We start from the raw sequence: 14,786 nt of genomic DNA, 5'->3' as shown, positions 1-14,786 counted from the left end.
TAAATGTATCTGTTTAACTGTCTAGCATAGTTAAACCTACTCAATAGCATAACGTGTGGCTTTCAGCCAACGTACTGAGAGACCTTGTTAGCTCTCCAACTTACGTACTGAGAGTTTGTTAACTCTGCGGTTACTTCGTACTCCTGTGTGTTCCACACCATGTAACCCCGTTACACTCTCCCCCACTAAGATGATAGCATTCCGTTCTCGAAACTATCCTCAGCGAGGTCACGTCTTGTTAAGACGGCGGAGGTTACTACACCTCACACCAGCGGTGTACAGCCCCGCGAGCTCACACACGCCTACGCATCGTTGATGCCCAACTTCTCGTCGTCGGCCCACGGCCCAATGTTCCAAGCGCAGCGCGCATCTTGCTCTCAAGCGATCTCAGACCTACGCTCGCGCTCCGCGCCTACTCCAAGAGTTGCAAACCGCTTAAAGCTATGCTCTGGACCCATCCGAGTCGTCGAACACAGCTCAGCGGTTGAACACTCGCTTCACAAGCGATAGGTCGGTGGTTCGATCCCACCAGGGCGTCGCTCTCTCGTTCCATGAGCGATTGTCCACGCTTGGACAAGCTTAAGGGCAACACCCTTTTAGCTCAATGGTTGAGCGTTGGCTTTGAGAGCCACAGGTCGGTGGTTCGAACCCACCAGGGCACAGCCCTCTCGTTTCATGAACGATTGTCCACGCTTGGACAAGCTGAAGGGCAACACCCTTTTAGCTCAGTGGTCGAGCGCTGTCTTTGGAAGCCACAGGTCGATGGTTCAAATCCACCCGGGCGCAGCCCTCTCATACCATGAATTTCCCGCTCTCGGACTGACGTACGGGCATCGCCCTTATAGCTCAATGGTAGAGCTCCGGCCTGGCAAGCAAAGGCCAGTGGCTCGATCCCCGTCTGGGACACCACTTTCGCTGTTACAGCGCATCCACATTTGATCATGCTCATCGAGCAAGTTGTTTCAAAAAAACTATGCGTCTATCGAGGCACTTGTGCCTGAACCTTGTTCAGCACAACACGAAGCACCTGCTTCCTTCGGGACCATGTCCCTAACACTACGAGGTATCTCCACCTCCTGCTCCCGCTGCGAGCACCGCTCATACGTACGAGCTGGCTGCTGCAGCCACTGGTCAGAGCCTAAGCTCAACTACTGACCTCATCGCTCCCCACTCTAGTGGGAGGCGCCCAGCGCCTGGCGACGCTGTCGCACGCCATGGTGGCGCTTCGGCACATGATGTGCCCGGTCGTAAGCGTCAACGACGTCAGGGCAATCTTGCAGGAGGATAACCTCAAACTCCCATGAGTTCTGTGAGTGAGGGTAACCCCTCCACTTCACTAAGTACTGGGTACGACCCTGGCGTCTACGCCACGCCACAAGGCGTTCCACGTGAAAGTGGAGCTCACCATGCTCCTCGAGCAGAGCTGGAGGAGGCCTTGCCTCAGCTGGGCTCTCGCGGGGAGAGTCAGCACTTGCCGGAACGGCGTCTGCGCCCATACGACGCCGGCGTCCACGACGCGAACGTTCCCGTTCACCGTCCATCGGTCGATCTCGAAGAGATGATCCACGTTGTGGATAGGTTAGAGCCACCACTGTTGACTCACAACCAGGTCTCGGACCTTGAGCGTCCAGTTGCTCGGCTGAACGTTCAGCTTGCCTTGCTCCTGCATCTCGAGCACTTCGCTCCGCGACCTGTGGCTCTGCCACATGCTGTTGATCAGCCATCTGTGGATCCACCACTTGCTGTCGTTCAGCCTCCAGTGGCTCTACCACTTGCTGCCCTGCAGCTGTCCGTGGTCCAGCCACCGTTGGTGCCAACGCCTCCGCGCTCACCTGAGCAGGGTCTTGATATGGCTTAAGCAAGCCAACATAGAAGACCGGATGCGTGCGCATCTTCTTCGGAAGGTTGAGCGTATACGCTAGGCCCTTCCTGGTCACGACTTTGAGCGGTCCTATAAACCGAGTCTCCGCTTCGTCTTGAAGACTGCAGACACTGCATGAGTAAATAGGTTTTTAGCGCTTAATAAAACTTGGTCACCGATCTCAAACCACTCAACATTGCTTCTGCCCTTGACATCTGCATGTTCCTTCTACGTGCCATGGCTTTCAGCCATAGCATCGCGTATTTGACACATTACGCTCAGTCTCAAAGAGACAAAGTCATCGACTTGCTTGCGAACCGCAACAGGGCTGACATCAGCTAGCCGCTCGGCTATCCCTCCCCTATCAAGCCCTGAGCCACTGCGTGGCGGCATCAGTGGGACGCGAGGGTTAAACAAGCCGTTCACATAGAACGGAGTGTAGCCTGTCGAGGCGTGCACGGCATTATCTAATGCGAGCTCAACGAGTGGGAGCATCTGGCTCCAGCGTTTTGGCGCCTCAGCGCATACGATTCGGAGGATATCCTCCACAACGCGATTAACGCGTTCGGTTTGACCATCGGTCTGCGGATGGTCCGCTGTGGACATATCCAAACGAGTGCCGAGCACTATGAAGAGGGACGTCCAGAACTTCGCGGTAAGCGTGGGTCTCGATCCGAGAAAATTGCCTCAGGCAAGCCATGTTGGCGAAAGCCTCGATCTAAAAACAGCAAAGCTGTACCTTCACCATCAATGGTGTCCGGCACTGCCGCTAAACGAGCCATCTTGCTCAATCGGTCTACAAAGACCACTATACCTGTGTTTCCCGCCTTATCCTTGGGAAGGCCAAACACAAAGTCCATACTCATGGACTGCTAGCATCCCTTGGGGACAGGCAAACTCGCCAATGGTGCTGCCGTGCTCGGCGCGGACTTTGTCCGTTGACACGTCTCACACGTGTGTACATAGGTGCCGACCCGCTTATACATCTTGGGCCACCAGTACATCGAGCTCACCGAGCCATAGGTCTTCTCCCGACCTAAGTGCCCGCCCACGGGCGTATCATTAACCTCATAGAGTATTCGATACTTTAGTTCCTCATCATGAGGAACGACTACACGAGGGTTATCCTCAGAGTCGGTGCTGTAGTACAGCAGGCCGCCATCGAGCGAATATCGATGCAACCTCGCGCGTAAGCGCCCAGACAATTCCTTGTCAGAGTCTTTATGCTCTTCGCTCCCAAGAGCCCGTAGCAGCGCTACGCACATGTCGTCTTGTGCATACGCTCCGCGTACCAAGTCAGGCACTGACGACGTCACTGTCGTGACATGAGCTAGCTCGTAGTCGGGCCTGCTCGAGAGCGCATCGGCCACTACATTAAGCCGCCCCGGCTTGTACTTCACCTCGAAGTTATACTCGGCAAAGAAGGAAAGCCATCTTGCCATTCTCTGAGAGAGATGAGGCGACTGTGTCGCAGTGCGTAGCGACGCATGATCAGTAAAGATTACAAAAGGCTTAGAGCCTAGCAGGTGTACCCTGAATTTGACTAGAGCATACTTCATTGTAAGTAGCTCTTTGTCATGAACTGGATAGTTCTTCTCTGCAGCTTTGAGCTGGCGAGACTCAAACGCGATTACGCGTTCACGCCCTTCGGCGTCTGCTTGTAGTAAAGCACAACCGATTGCAAAATCGGAGGCGTCACAGACGACGCTAAACGGACTATCCGGGTCCGGTAGCGCAAGGATCGGAGCCTGGAGGAGGCTCTCCTTCACAGCCTCAAAGGCTCCGTCGTGCTCGACGTTCCAGCACCATAGTGCGTCCTTCTTAAGGAGATCTGATAATGGCCGAGTCATCTCCGCGTACGTCGCGCTGTACTTGTGCAAGTAATTGGCTAAGCCTAGTCACTTGCGTAAGTCTTTTTGGCTCTTGGGAACCGGCCAGTCCACGATGGCCTTGACTTTGGCAGGATCTGCCCTTAAGCCTCGCTTCCCAATGAAGCACCCCAGGAAAGGTATTCCCTCCGCGCCAAAGACGCACTTGTTCAAGTTGGCATACAACTTATTAGTGCGCATGCACTCGAGCACCGCTCGCAAGTGGTCAATGTGGTTATCCACGTCTGACTTTCCGTGCTCGGCACGACTATGGACGAATATATCGTCAAAGTACGTTTGAGCGTACGCCGGTGGGGCCTAAACAACTGCGTCACAAGACGATTGAACGTTGCTGGTGCGCTCGACAGCCCCTGGGGCATCACCAGCCACTCCCAGAGCATACCGCTCGGAGTACTTACCGCTGTCAGCGGAATGTCGCTCGCTCTCATGAGCAATTGGTAGTAACCATCGACCAAGTCGAGCGCGCTGTACAACGTACAGCCTACCATGTTGTTCTGCAGAACATCCTTGCGAGGAATCGGCGTTTGCGCCGGGATAGTGGCCGCATTTAGCTTGTTAAAAGCATGAGCAATGCGCCACTTGCCGTTCGGCTTTCTGACACAGAACGTGGGTGTCGAGTGCGGAGACTTACTCTCACGCACCATCCCTGCCTCGTGCTTCGCACGGAGGAATGCGTCAATGACGTCACACTGCTCTCTCGGCAAAGGCCATTGCCTTGTTACGCAGTAGTTGGTTCCAGGAACCAGGTCAATCTCATGACACACGCCTCGATCCGGAGGCAGGCCCGTCGGTGGGTCTTTCGAGACAACGTCTCATACTCCTTCACCACCGGGTAGAAGGGATCCGAAGGATCTTTGAGGATGCGATCCACTTCTTGCGCTCAGCGCCTTCTTGGTGTCCTCTAGGACCGCATCGTCCACGAAGGATGAGGAGTTCAACTCCTCCTCAGGTCCCAGCAAGACCACCTCGGCTAGCTCGCCTGCCTTTAAGGCTTCGCCGAACTCGGCAATGGACATCTCGTCCAGCTCTAGCAGAGCATCTGCAGCGGGCAGAGTATCAAGGCTGATATCGCCTTCTACCTCCCCCGTCACCCCGTTCACGAGTGTATACAGCTGTTCACAGCAATCACGTGGAGCATCACCGCTCGTCACGTTGGACACCTCGTCCGACGTCGAAGACGTCACAGACGCCCTGCGTCTTCTTCTCCTCTCCCTCCGCGACCGATCCCGGCCGGATGAGAGCGGTGTGGCTACATCTCCGTCACCACCACCGGGTGCAGCAGCACCATCACTCCTCGAAGAGGATACAGTGTCTCGCAAGACACTCGGCTGAAAGCCAAGAGGTTCTTGACCTTCACACAGTGAACTAGGTGTCACTTCACCTGCATCTCCTGGGCCACGCCCATGATGCCTCGACTCGCAGTCGACCGCGACCCTCGGGTCACGCAGCGGTAGGTCATCGACCAGATTCATACCACTCAGTGAATTACGCGCCACTCCGCGCTCGTCCTCACCAGGACCCAGCAGTTGGTCATTGACCTGACCTGCACCGCTCCGCGGATAACGTGCCGCACCACGTACGCCCTCAGGGCAAACAGCAACCTCGTTGCTAACAATTTCGGACATACCATGTCCAGCACTACGGCCGCCTCGGCCTCGTGCTTGCGCCAAAAGCGCTTCTGCTTCCTAGCAGAGGTGGGTTCATGACTCACCAAAGCTCCACTAGAAACAGGGTGCGACGCACCCAGCGTTTTCGACTTCCAGTCGATCCATGGCTCATGACGTTCTAGCCATGCCATGCCAAGGATGAGGTCATACCTCGCATCCAGGTCTAAGACCAAACAGCGTTCCGCGCTATCGAAGTTCTCAAACTTCACTCCCAGGTCGACAGAGACCTTCGACACAGTTACAAGTGTCCCCGTCGCGAGACGGACAGAGATCGTATCTCTCGTTGGCACTTCCAGTGTGTCAGCATACAGCTGACCCCCTTCCAGGGTGGAGCGACGGGCGTAGTTGCCCGAAGCTCCCCGAGTCGATTAAGACTCTCCATGGCTTTGTAAAGCTCTTCACGTTCGCTCAAACGACCAGCAAGCCCGGCTTGCATGCACACTTCCCGTAAGAGAGCCCAGCTCTCTTCTGGGCTGAGCCCCGTTGCCCTCTACCTCTTCGAGGCACAACAGAACTCAGTTCTTCCCCAGTAGGCCACCCCGCGCCTACTAGGAGTTGCCGTTTCCCGGCGATGACCAGGAGAGTTGGCTCGCCGGAGCCTCGCGCTTCTTGCGCAGCGGGCAATAGGCCCTCAAGTGCTTAGTGCTATTGCACACAAAGCATCGGTGGATGCCGGCGCGCTGCTCCGCAGCAAGAAGCTCCGCTTCTTCATCTTCAGCATAGCTGAGGTCCATCGGCTCTGGACCGCCCGAAGAGCTTGCGCTACCAGCGCTCCAACCAGGTCGCGCCGACCTGAAGTTGTGCTCGGCATTCAATGCCACATCCACCGCCTCTTCAAAAGAGTTAGGGTGTACACGGAACACTTCCGTTCGAGCTGCGCTCACACGAAGTCCCTCCATGAACACGGTCACGCTGACCAGTTCCGGAAAAAGGTCCGCCGCCATTCCGGCGATAAGAGTTCTCAACTCTTGGACATAGTCCAATAAATCCTTCTTTCCCTGGCGGGTAGCAACGAACTTCGACCGGATACGGTACGCCTGCTTAGGCGGCGCGAACACGCGCGAAATCTGTTGCTTCAGCTGATCTCAAGTGGGAAATGCAGCGTCAGCATACGTGCCGCACGTTAGTGCCCATTCGCGAGCGCGACCTCCAAGCCTGGAGATAGCCAGCGCCACGCGCTGATGCTCAGACTGGAGCAGGGCCGATCCCATGGCCATCTCGACCTCACGGGTACAGAGAAGGCGATTCTTTCCATCCTTCGCCTCGAAGGTTTTTACGCTCACCATCAGCGGTTTCAGTCTCATAGACCCGTCACGCGCCATTGACGCCGCAGCCGTTGCGGCGCTCATCTTCTCTTGGACGTGCTCCAAGAGCGCGTTCTCGTAGCAAGAGAGCGATTTCAGCCTGGGGTGACCGCCTCTGGACCTTGCGTTCCAAGATGAGCCACGCCCATCGGGCTAAGCAAGGACATAAGCTTAGTAAGCGCGTCCTGCTGCGCCGGGGCAAATTCGCGAACACGGGGTGTTCCATCCTCGCAGAGGAAATAGTCAACCGACTCAGGAGCGGGATTGACTACGAGTGCTACCAAGTGCAGCGGGGCTGCCGTATCTTTAGCGTCAGAGGAAAAAGTTCGACTCAAAGAGTCACTAATACTAAGTTCCTTATCCATAGGACACTTACAGCCCAAGACCAGGGCTCAAAGTTAATACCTTAACTTTTATGCTTCAAAACCAGAAGTGTTTTATTTACTATTATTGCGGCCAAGCCGCCTAGGGGTAAATGTATCTGTTTAACTATCTAGCATAGTTAAACCTAATCAACAGCATAACGTGTGACTTTCAGCCAGCGTACTGAGAGGCCTTGTTAACTCTCCAACTTACGTACTGAGAGTTTGCTAACTCTGCGGTTACTTCGTACTCCTGTGTGTTCCACACTATGTAACCCCGTTACACAGTGACCCTTTTTACTCTTAATCGAAATTAATAAAAAGTACAAATCGATCAAGCTAGATTGGCTAGTACGGCAACCAAATCGATCGCTTGGGATCGGGAGAATCTAAGTTGCCAAGCGCCCTTGTAAAAATAAACTCAAAAAGTACTGTACGTTTGTGCAAGAAAAAGCCATATGCGTGCATAGACGTCTGCTGGATTACGTGCTTGTGTGTGGCTGTATGACGCACGTTAACTCGCGCGAGCTAGTGTAAATATGTCAAACCAAATTTCTCGGCATCGTAGAAGCCATCCATTTATATAACTCCTGTAGCTACAAACAAACTGATGTACACCATCGAAGCTCTACCTCGATGCGAACATGCATCTGCGAAGAAGGCCGAGGAAGCAATACATTTGTGGACCTGGGAACATGGATTTAACGTTCAAGAAAGCGCGTCGAAAGTAATGCATCTGGAAATAATTTTTCCAGGCGGTTTGAGTGCGATCGTAGCGGAAGAACCAAAAATACACGACACCTGACAGAAGAGACGCGACAGCGATCAATACGGGGCTCTAAGAAAACGGGATGTCCTATGCGAATAAAGGTTGTGGCACTTTCAGCCTCAAACCCGTCAGATCCTTGGAAAATAATCTACACCAGAGATGCCAGCCAAGAACGCAATCCTCCTCTGTCAATGGATGTTCGTATTCACGTAGCCCATCGTCAGCGGGCTGCTTAAAGGTTGATTCTTGCTCATATTTAAACTAGTGAGATCATAGCAATGCAGACAAAAGCAGGCGTCTCAACATCTAATATTTCTTGCCTCAATGATGCTTTCTCAAGAGTCGTATTTGGCAATTCTTAAGGACATATCGAACGCTAAAAGTGCAATTCGGCGCCAGCCGTTTACATGTAAGATTTGTATTGAAGCTTTTTTCGGACTACTGGATCAGCATCGATTTCAATACCCTAGCAAGACCGACCCGGCCACACGGCAACTGCAATATTTAATGTGGGCTCATCCCGACACGCTCGATCAAGCACGGCATTATATAGATGTTCTCGTAATCGACTATAATTACAAAACCATCAAGCTTTAAATGCCTCTACGGAACGCTTTTTTCGTCATCGGAATGAGCACCGTGCTCCTATTAGCCCAAATGTGGCTGTCTGGAGAAGCAGAACCTGAATTTACGTGAGCACTATCAAACATCAAGGCTCTTACGATATAAAACATTATCGCCCTTCCTCGCACTATTTTAGGTGGCCAGGTCTTGCTTGCACAAATGCTACAGAGGTAGTGTTTCCCTCATCTTCTAAAACTCATTGTCGGTGGCACATAAACCGAAAAGTTCTTGCTCACGCACGATAGAACCATAAAAAAGCAACAAAGGACATCTGTGTCGGGAGCTCGGAATGGTTCAACACGCTTCAGACCGATGTCTGCATGGCGAAATTTCACGAAACGGTCGGATCAGAATCAGAACCCGAGTTTAATGATCGCTGCACGGAATTGCGAGGACTGCGTGTGCTGCTAGAAGCGTCAGTAGTGACGTAGGTTATGATGAGTGCGCCGCCTGGCTGGACCGGGGCATCATGGGGCGATTTGGGGCATCTCAGGGATTTGTGGCAAACGTTTAATAAAACGCTCTACCCACATCTTCTGCGAGCTAGAATTTGGTACGCCTTTATAAACTCGTCGATGTGTCTGCAATAAAACAGTATTTCGGTAAAAAAGCCTTTGCCACTTTCACGCAAGCAAACGAAATACTTGATGATTCGACCTTCGTACGTTTTCATCCTATGTTCTGCGCCACCCCCTTTCCTTGGACTACGCTTCGATACCACACCCTTATCCAGACGGTCCCACTAATTCTTTCTCCACTCCCTCAGTGTCGACGCTTTGACCACTAACTCGCGAACGGCATCCAGCACACCCCACTCGGGGTGCGACTTCCTGCGCCGTAGTAGCTCGATTCTCTTCCTTTCTGTTCTTTGTACACAGGTGCGCTTTCCCATTTGGGCCATGCCCCCCCCCCGCAAACCAAAACTGACAGAGTTTCTCACCACTTGATTTACGTATCTGATATTCTCAGATTCCGCAGTATACTGCATCTACTGTGATTCACAATAATCCGGTGGTTATTGTGAAAACAAAGTCGAGTCACAAATTGTGACTCACATTAACTTGAGTCGGTTTAATATAAATCTCATGAGGTTTCACATTTACTCAGCTCGACTTAATGTGAAACGAAGGTAGACTCACAATAATCGGCGACGGCGTTTTACAATAATCTGGCTCGTGAAACGGAGGTAGCGTCACAATTACGCGCACCGGATTATTGTGAATCTAAAGAAAACTCACATTAAGTCGCACAGGTTTCAAAGGAATCCAGACGTGTTTCACGTTAGTTCGCGCTCCAAATATATGCGGCCCGAGCTGTGGATCCCATGTTGACCCACTATATATTGTACTTGAATCCCCGATCTGGATCACGTTCACTAGCTGCATACTATCAAGGGTCACGCTATCTTTTCATAATACCCACTTCTAACGAAACTAAGACATGTTAAAGCATCACCGTCAATCGACAAATTTTTGTTGCCTTTACAGATAAGTATTCTTTTCGAATCTAGTGCCGTTTTAACGTGTCGAGTGGTTAGCGTTAGGGGAATGGTTATATGGCCTAAAAGTCACAGTGCAGACGACCACGGAAAAATACGCCAGCGCAGACCAGTATCCTCCGTAGTGAACTAGATGCTACGAAAAAATACGCCATAGTTTTGATAGGATATAATGACTACGGGAGATTTGCAAATTTCAAAGAAGGAACATATTCTAACACAGCAATACTACAATGATTGCAAAAACGGTACAAAACCCAGAAACATCATCTTAAAACTATACATACTTAAATATACTTGTACTTTGTGTTGTGGACAAAAGTAGCACTACGCAGCAAATAGTACAAACGTGCGGCTGTAACACCGTCCAATTGCGCCCTAAGATAATAAAATCGTTTTGTGATTTGGAGGCTTCACCAGTCTATGATAGGCCCTATCGTATCTGCACCTACACCGCTCGGATAGCCTCCTCTGCAACATAAAATTAATTGCGGTTGTAGGATAACTTGTGTGTCACTATAATACCATTATATAGTGTTTGTCGGACCTAGAAGTGCATATTAATCTCTTCCACATTAAAATATATCTTGGAAAAATTTGTTGCTGCTCGCATAAAGTATATATGCCTAATTTGAAAAACCTTTTTTACACCTGATTGAACAAATTGCTGATTGTTTTTAGTGTCGGAGCAGATCGAGGGATTTGTCGCATGGCGTGTTTTTAGGTTCCGTGGTCGTCTGCATTTGCCATATACTATCATAATTATCTACAGAGAGGTGCAGAGAAGACGTGTTCATAATTAAAGAAGTTTGCTACTGCACATGGCCTCCCTAGGTGTAGATGATGCATTGCACTTCGGTGATCAAACACGTAGCGAATACGACGCTTTTTGATGTAATCGGACTATCGATCATAAAACTTAAAGCTGGTGGCGCGGGTCAGCAAGGTGTCTTAAATCGTGTCGCTTGCGAGACAATAAGAAACAAGACCACAAGATATGTATCCCCATCTCGTTCGTTGCACATATCGGTGCCAAGAATTAAATATGACTTGAAAGCGTAATGGCAGCCCTCGTGCAGTTAATACAAATAGTTCCGCCATCCCCGAAAATGCAGGAAGACAACTACGTCTACATTATTGTGATAATAAATAACAAACCAGAGCACATAAAATCATCAATTAGTCAAGAAGATAATGAATCTCAAGTGCCGGTTTCGCCATCGGTGGACACCTCTGTCTACTGGGATTCTAAACATGAGCTTGCGCAAGGTAGATGACAGGACCCGGGGCTCCACTGGCGGGGGCCTGTTCATAGAATCACTAGTAGCGAGCTTAGGCCAACAAATAGCTTAACATTCGTCACCATTGAGGGTAAGCGTCTAGGTAACAGCAGTATCCCATTTTGACAAAATAGCGACGGGAGTATGACTGCGCTGCGAGCTTCACGGCTCATCTCGTTTCCGGCGTTTCTATTCGATAACCCATGTAGTGCTCCCACTTCATTGAGCAGTTGTACATTGCGGACACTGTCTTCGATCTAGACTCTCATCCACCTCCTAAGTCGCCTTGCTAGTAATCAGGCGTGTGAACGCGAGCTCGACCGCCGTGTGTTGCGCACTAGTTTCTCCTGTTTCATGACCTATGTTCACGATACGTACTATGTCTGGATCACCAGTACAATAAAAGGCCAGTCGTCTGAAGTGAACCAATTCCCCTGTGGACTTGACCACTGTGGAGAGTGGAGCTTCACAGGCATCCGTCGGTTTGAATTGCGCCAGCAGTCACATCCTCAGTGATAATTGCTATTGTGCGTAGCAGCCGAGTGGTATCAAACATTATCCGCGTTACATATCGTTTAACGCTGGTACTAAAAGTCTCGCAAAGATTATTCGTCGCCACATAACCTGTTGGCGTATGGAATGTCTGCTACCTCCAGTATATCCCACTAAAACATTGTCTTAGGAATAATCGGCGAAGCTGCTAAAAACAACAGTGCTTCTCCAACGATTCAACACTTCATCGCAAGCTTCGTAATATTACAGGAGCCAATCTGTGTAACGCATAGCCATAATTGCTTTCTGGACTGCCGGTCGTTCAATTGCCGTGTTCGCTTCCGTACATTGTACAGAACGTGAAAAAAAAACATTAGAAAGGTGGCTTGCTGAAACAACGCAGTGGATGTCAGGCCATGGTACTGTGCATCTTTTGCACCACCCAAATCAGCATCAATCCTAGACAACACTTGGAACAGCTTCTGACACACTCTCAATATTGCGGATAGAACACCAGCGTACTCAGATTGGGTCAGGCGGCTTTCGACGAACAAAGCTGCTAAGTGGTATTTTTGAGACCTGTCGCTGAAACCACATATAATGACAGGATATCCAATCTCACTTAGTTTAAACGTAGTATCTATATGAAAGAGACTGAAGATTATTTTGCTGCAAAAACTTCACTTTCTCGAGCAGACCAACGGTTGTCACCACACCGATAAAAGAACTGTTGTCCTCTCCTTGAACAGCAGGCGCAAATCCATCGTCGCCAAATGTTGGACCGAGCATGAAGGCCTTATCTTCATTCATCCTGGCGCTCATTGGAAAGTCGCGAAACATCGCCTTTATAGAGTTCATTGTGTTGCGCTCCCCATTCTTAGCACGTAAATACTTAACACATCGAATTGCCTGACTATATAAGGGCTGGACATTTAAGGCGGCGCAGACGGAGCCCTGACCAAAAATGCCGAGGCGCTAACCCGGTCTCATCCATCTCTTTGATGTTCTTCTTCATTGCAGAGGTAGCAACAGCACGATACTGGCCTTGGCAATCGACATCTTCACGTGCGCGCTCAATCGCCGTGACCATTATAGTCCACACGTTGGGTTTTGAGCACTGCCACACGTTCCACACCTTGGTGCATTTTGCTTTTTGTTGTTGCCTGTAGCAGAGGCCACGGAAACGCAAGTCGAGTTGGAAATGTATCTCTATCATTTCGTGATCTATTGGGCAGAGCTGGTTTCGCTTAGTACACAGCAGTGCAACCCAGTTGATACAGGCGGGCTTTGGTGTAGGACTCAGCAGTCGTTCTTTCGTAAAGTACTTGCCAGACGTAGGCCAGCACGTTTTGAGTCCTGCATTGTCGGGGCTCAAGGCTAGGAAATCGACGAATACTGTCCGTTAGTTACAGCCGTAAGAACTTTGGTAACCTGTTTTAGGGCAAAATGTTCTTTCCTAGGCAATTGTTTATTTTGGGTCACTTTTTTGTTTGGTTTTGGACCGTACCCATGTTCTATTTTGATTTTGTCCCAATGTGTTTGTTCGTGATCGAAACGGGTTTGGTTTTTCCCTGCAATTCGTTTGCTATTCACTCCGTCCCTTTGCTCATTAGCATACGTACACCTAGAAAGTACAGATTCAGACTTGCCCAAAACCGTGCACTTTGGGCGTGCGTATGCGTATAATCAAAGCCCTCCTGCACGTTTTTTTATGGTTTGTGTCCAAAAAGATTAACGCACGCCTTGCCACCAATTCCATGCAAGCAGGTTCTCTTCGGCTGGTCTGTCGGGATTTTTTTAAACTATCTTCTGGGTCGACCAATACGACTCTATTTTACGGCAAGGTACCGTTGAAGAGCTATGAAGTTGAGGTTTTCCGCCAATCACGGATCGCGGAGAATTACTCGGCTACAGCTGAGAAATTTGCAATATCGACTAGGAGGGATGTCAAAACAAGAATGGTGGGAAAAAGACTCTTGAATCCAATATACGTCTTGACTTATCATAATTAAGGTAACCTCTAAAGCGGCTATCTTATAGGTGCGTGCAGTCCGTACGACCGACCGATCTTTGAAGGCTAATATCTACACTCTCACTGATCTAATTGAAGCATCAGTCCGTTATTTGAGCCCCTAAAAAATTCAATTCACCCACCTTCGGATTTCTCCGGATTTTATAGCAATCAAACTGTAATTGGAGCAGGTAAGGTAAATCCGAGCCAATTTGGATGACAAACGATGCCAGCTGACTACCCTTATGCCTAGTATCAGAATGAAAGTTGTGAGCGAGGTCCTTCTTGCACGGAATTGGTGTTAAAAGAACCGAACGAAAACCGTGGTTCTGGTAATTACTCAGAGCCCGTAAGAAGCAGGAACAAAGCTCTATTAATATTTATATTCGACCTTTTACACGCGAAAGGACACAGAACCGCGGCTTTTCAGTTAGAACCAGCCCTGTAACGTCAACAGGTCTTGTTTTGGATTAAATATTGGCTGTCACTAATAGTAACGTTAGTTACGAGCCAAAATTAAAGCGGCTCTAAATGGGAGAGGCATAGTACGCCCTAAGTAAGGTTGATATGCTACTTAGATTCACTGAATCAAGCTGACCGCTATATCATTAAATTAGAGTGGCACAACAACTGCATAGGCGGCCATTACACCTAGAAATCGACTACAGGTAGCCTACCAGGACACTAACCAAAACGAAAAAAATGACAAGCTGGTACAACGCTTCAGTATATTTGCTAGGTATAGCTACGTAGCCAGCAACTTATACAGCTATACAATGTAGCACCAGGTTATGCTGATGAATAAGTTGGCATGCTACAATCACACTATTAAAATATATTGCAACATACTTGAAATATTTTGTACAGTACCTAGTACAGTACCACTTGCAGTTCGATAACTTACGATTGACATCGATCTTACATGTATTATGAAATTGTTGTTTTATTAATGAATAATACAGCCCTTAAATGAAAATACATGTAATGTCGTTAGATTTCCGACTATACTTGTTTTCACTGCTGCTATTA

The 14,786-nt window shown here is 49.6% G+C and overlaps 1 protein-coding gene and 1 pseudogene across 2 annotated transcripts; one reads left to right on the top strand and one right to left on the bottom strand.

The window, feature by feature from the left end:
- The first annotated feature begins 714 nt into the window (after nucleotides 1–714).
- PITG_28188 lies at nucleotides 715–786 on the top strand (annotated as a pseudogene). The gene has a single exon. The product of its transcript is annotated as a tRNA-OTHER (tRNA).
- Nucleotides 787–12,155: 11,369 nt separating this feature from the next.
- Nucleotides 12,156–13,257, bottom strand: PITG_13647 (uncharacterized protein; the record flags this gene model as incomplete). The annotated part of the gene is made up of 3 exons (XM_002899787.1): nucleotides 12,156–12,168; nucleotides 12,727–13,123; nucleotides 13,254–13,257. 3 exons carry the CDS (start codon nucleotides 13,255–13,257, stop codon nucleotides 12,156–12,158), a joined length of 414 nt encoding a protein of 137 aa, XP_002899833.1.
- Between the last annotated feature and the right edge of the window lie 1,529 nt (nucleotides 13,258–14,786).

Source organism: Phytophthora infestans, genomic scaffold (genome assembly GCF_000142945.1).
Source record: "Phytophthora infestans T30-4 supercont1.29 genomic scaffold, whole genome shotgun sequence".
Lineage (NCBI taxonomy): Eukaryota > Oomycota > Peronosporomycetes > Peronosporales > Peronosporaceae > Phytophthora > Phytophthora infestans.
This window is presented reverse-complemented; position numbering and strand designations above follow the sequence as displayed.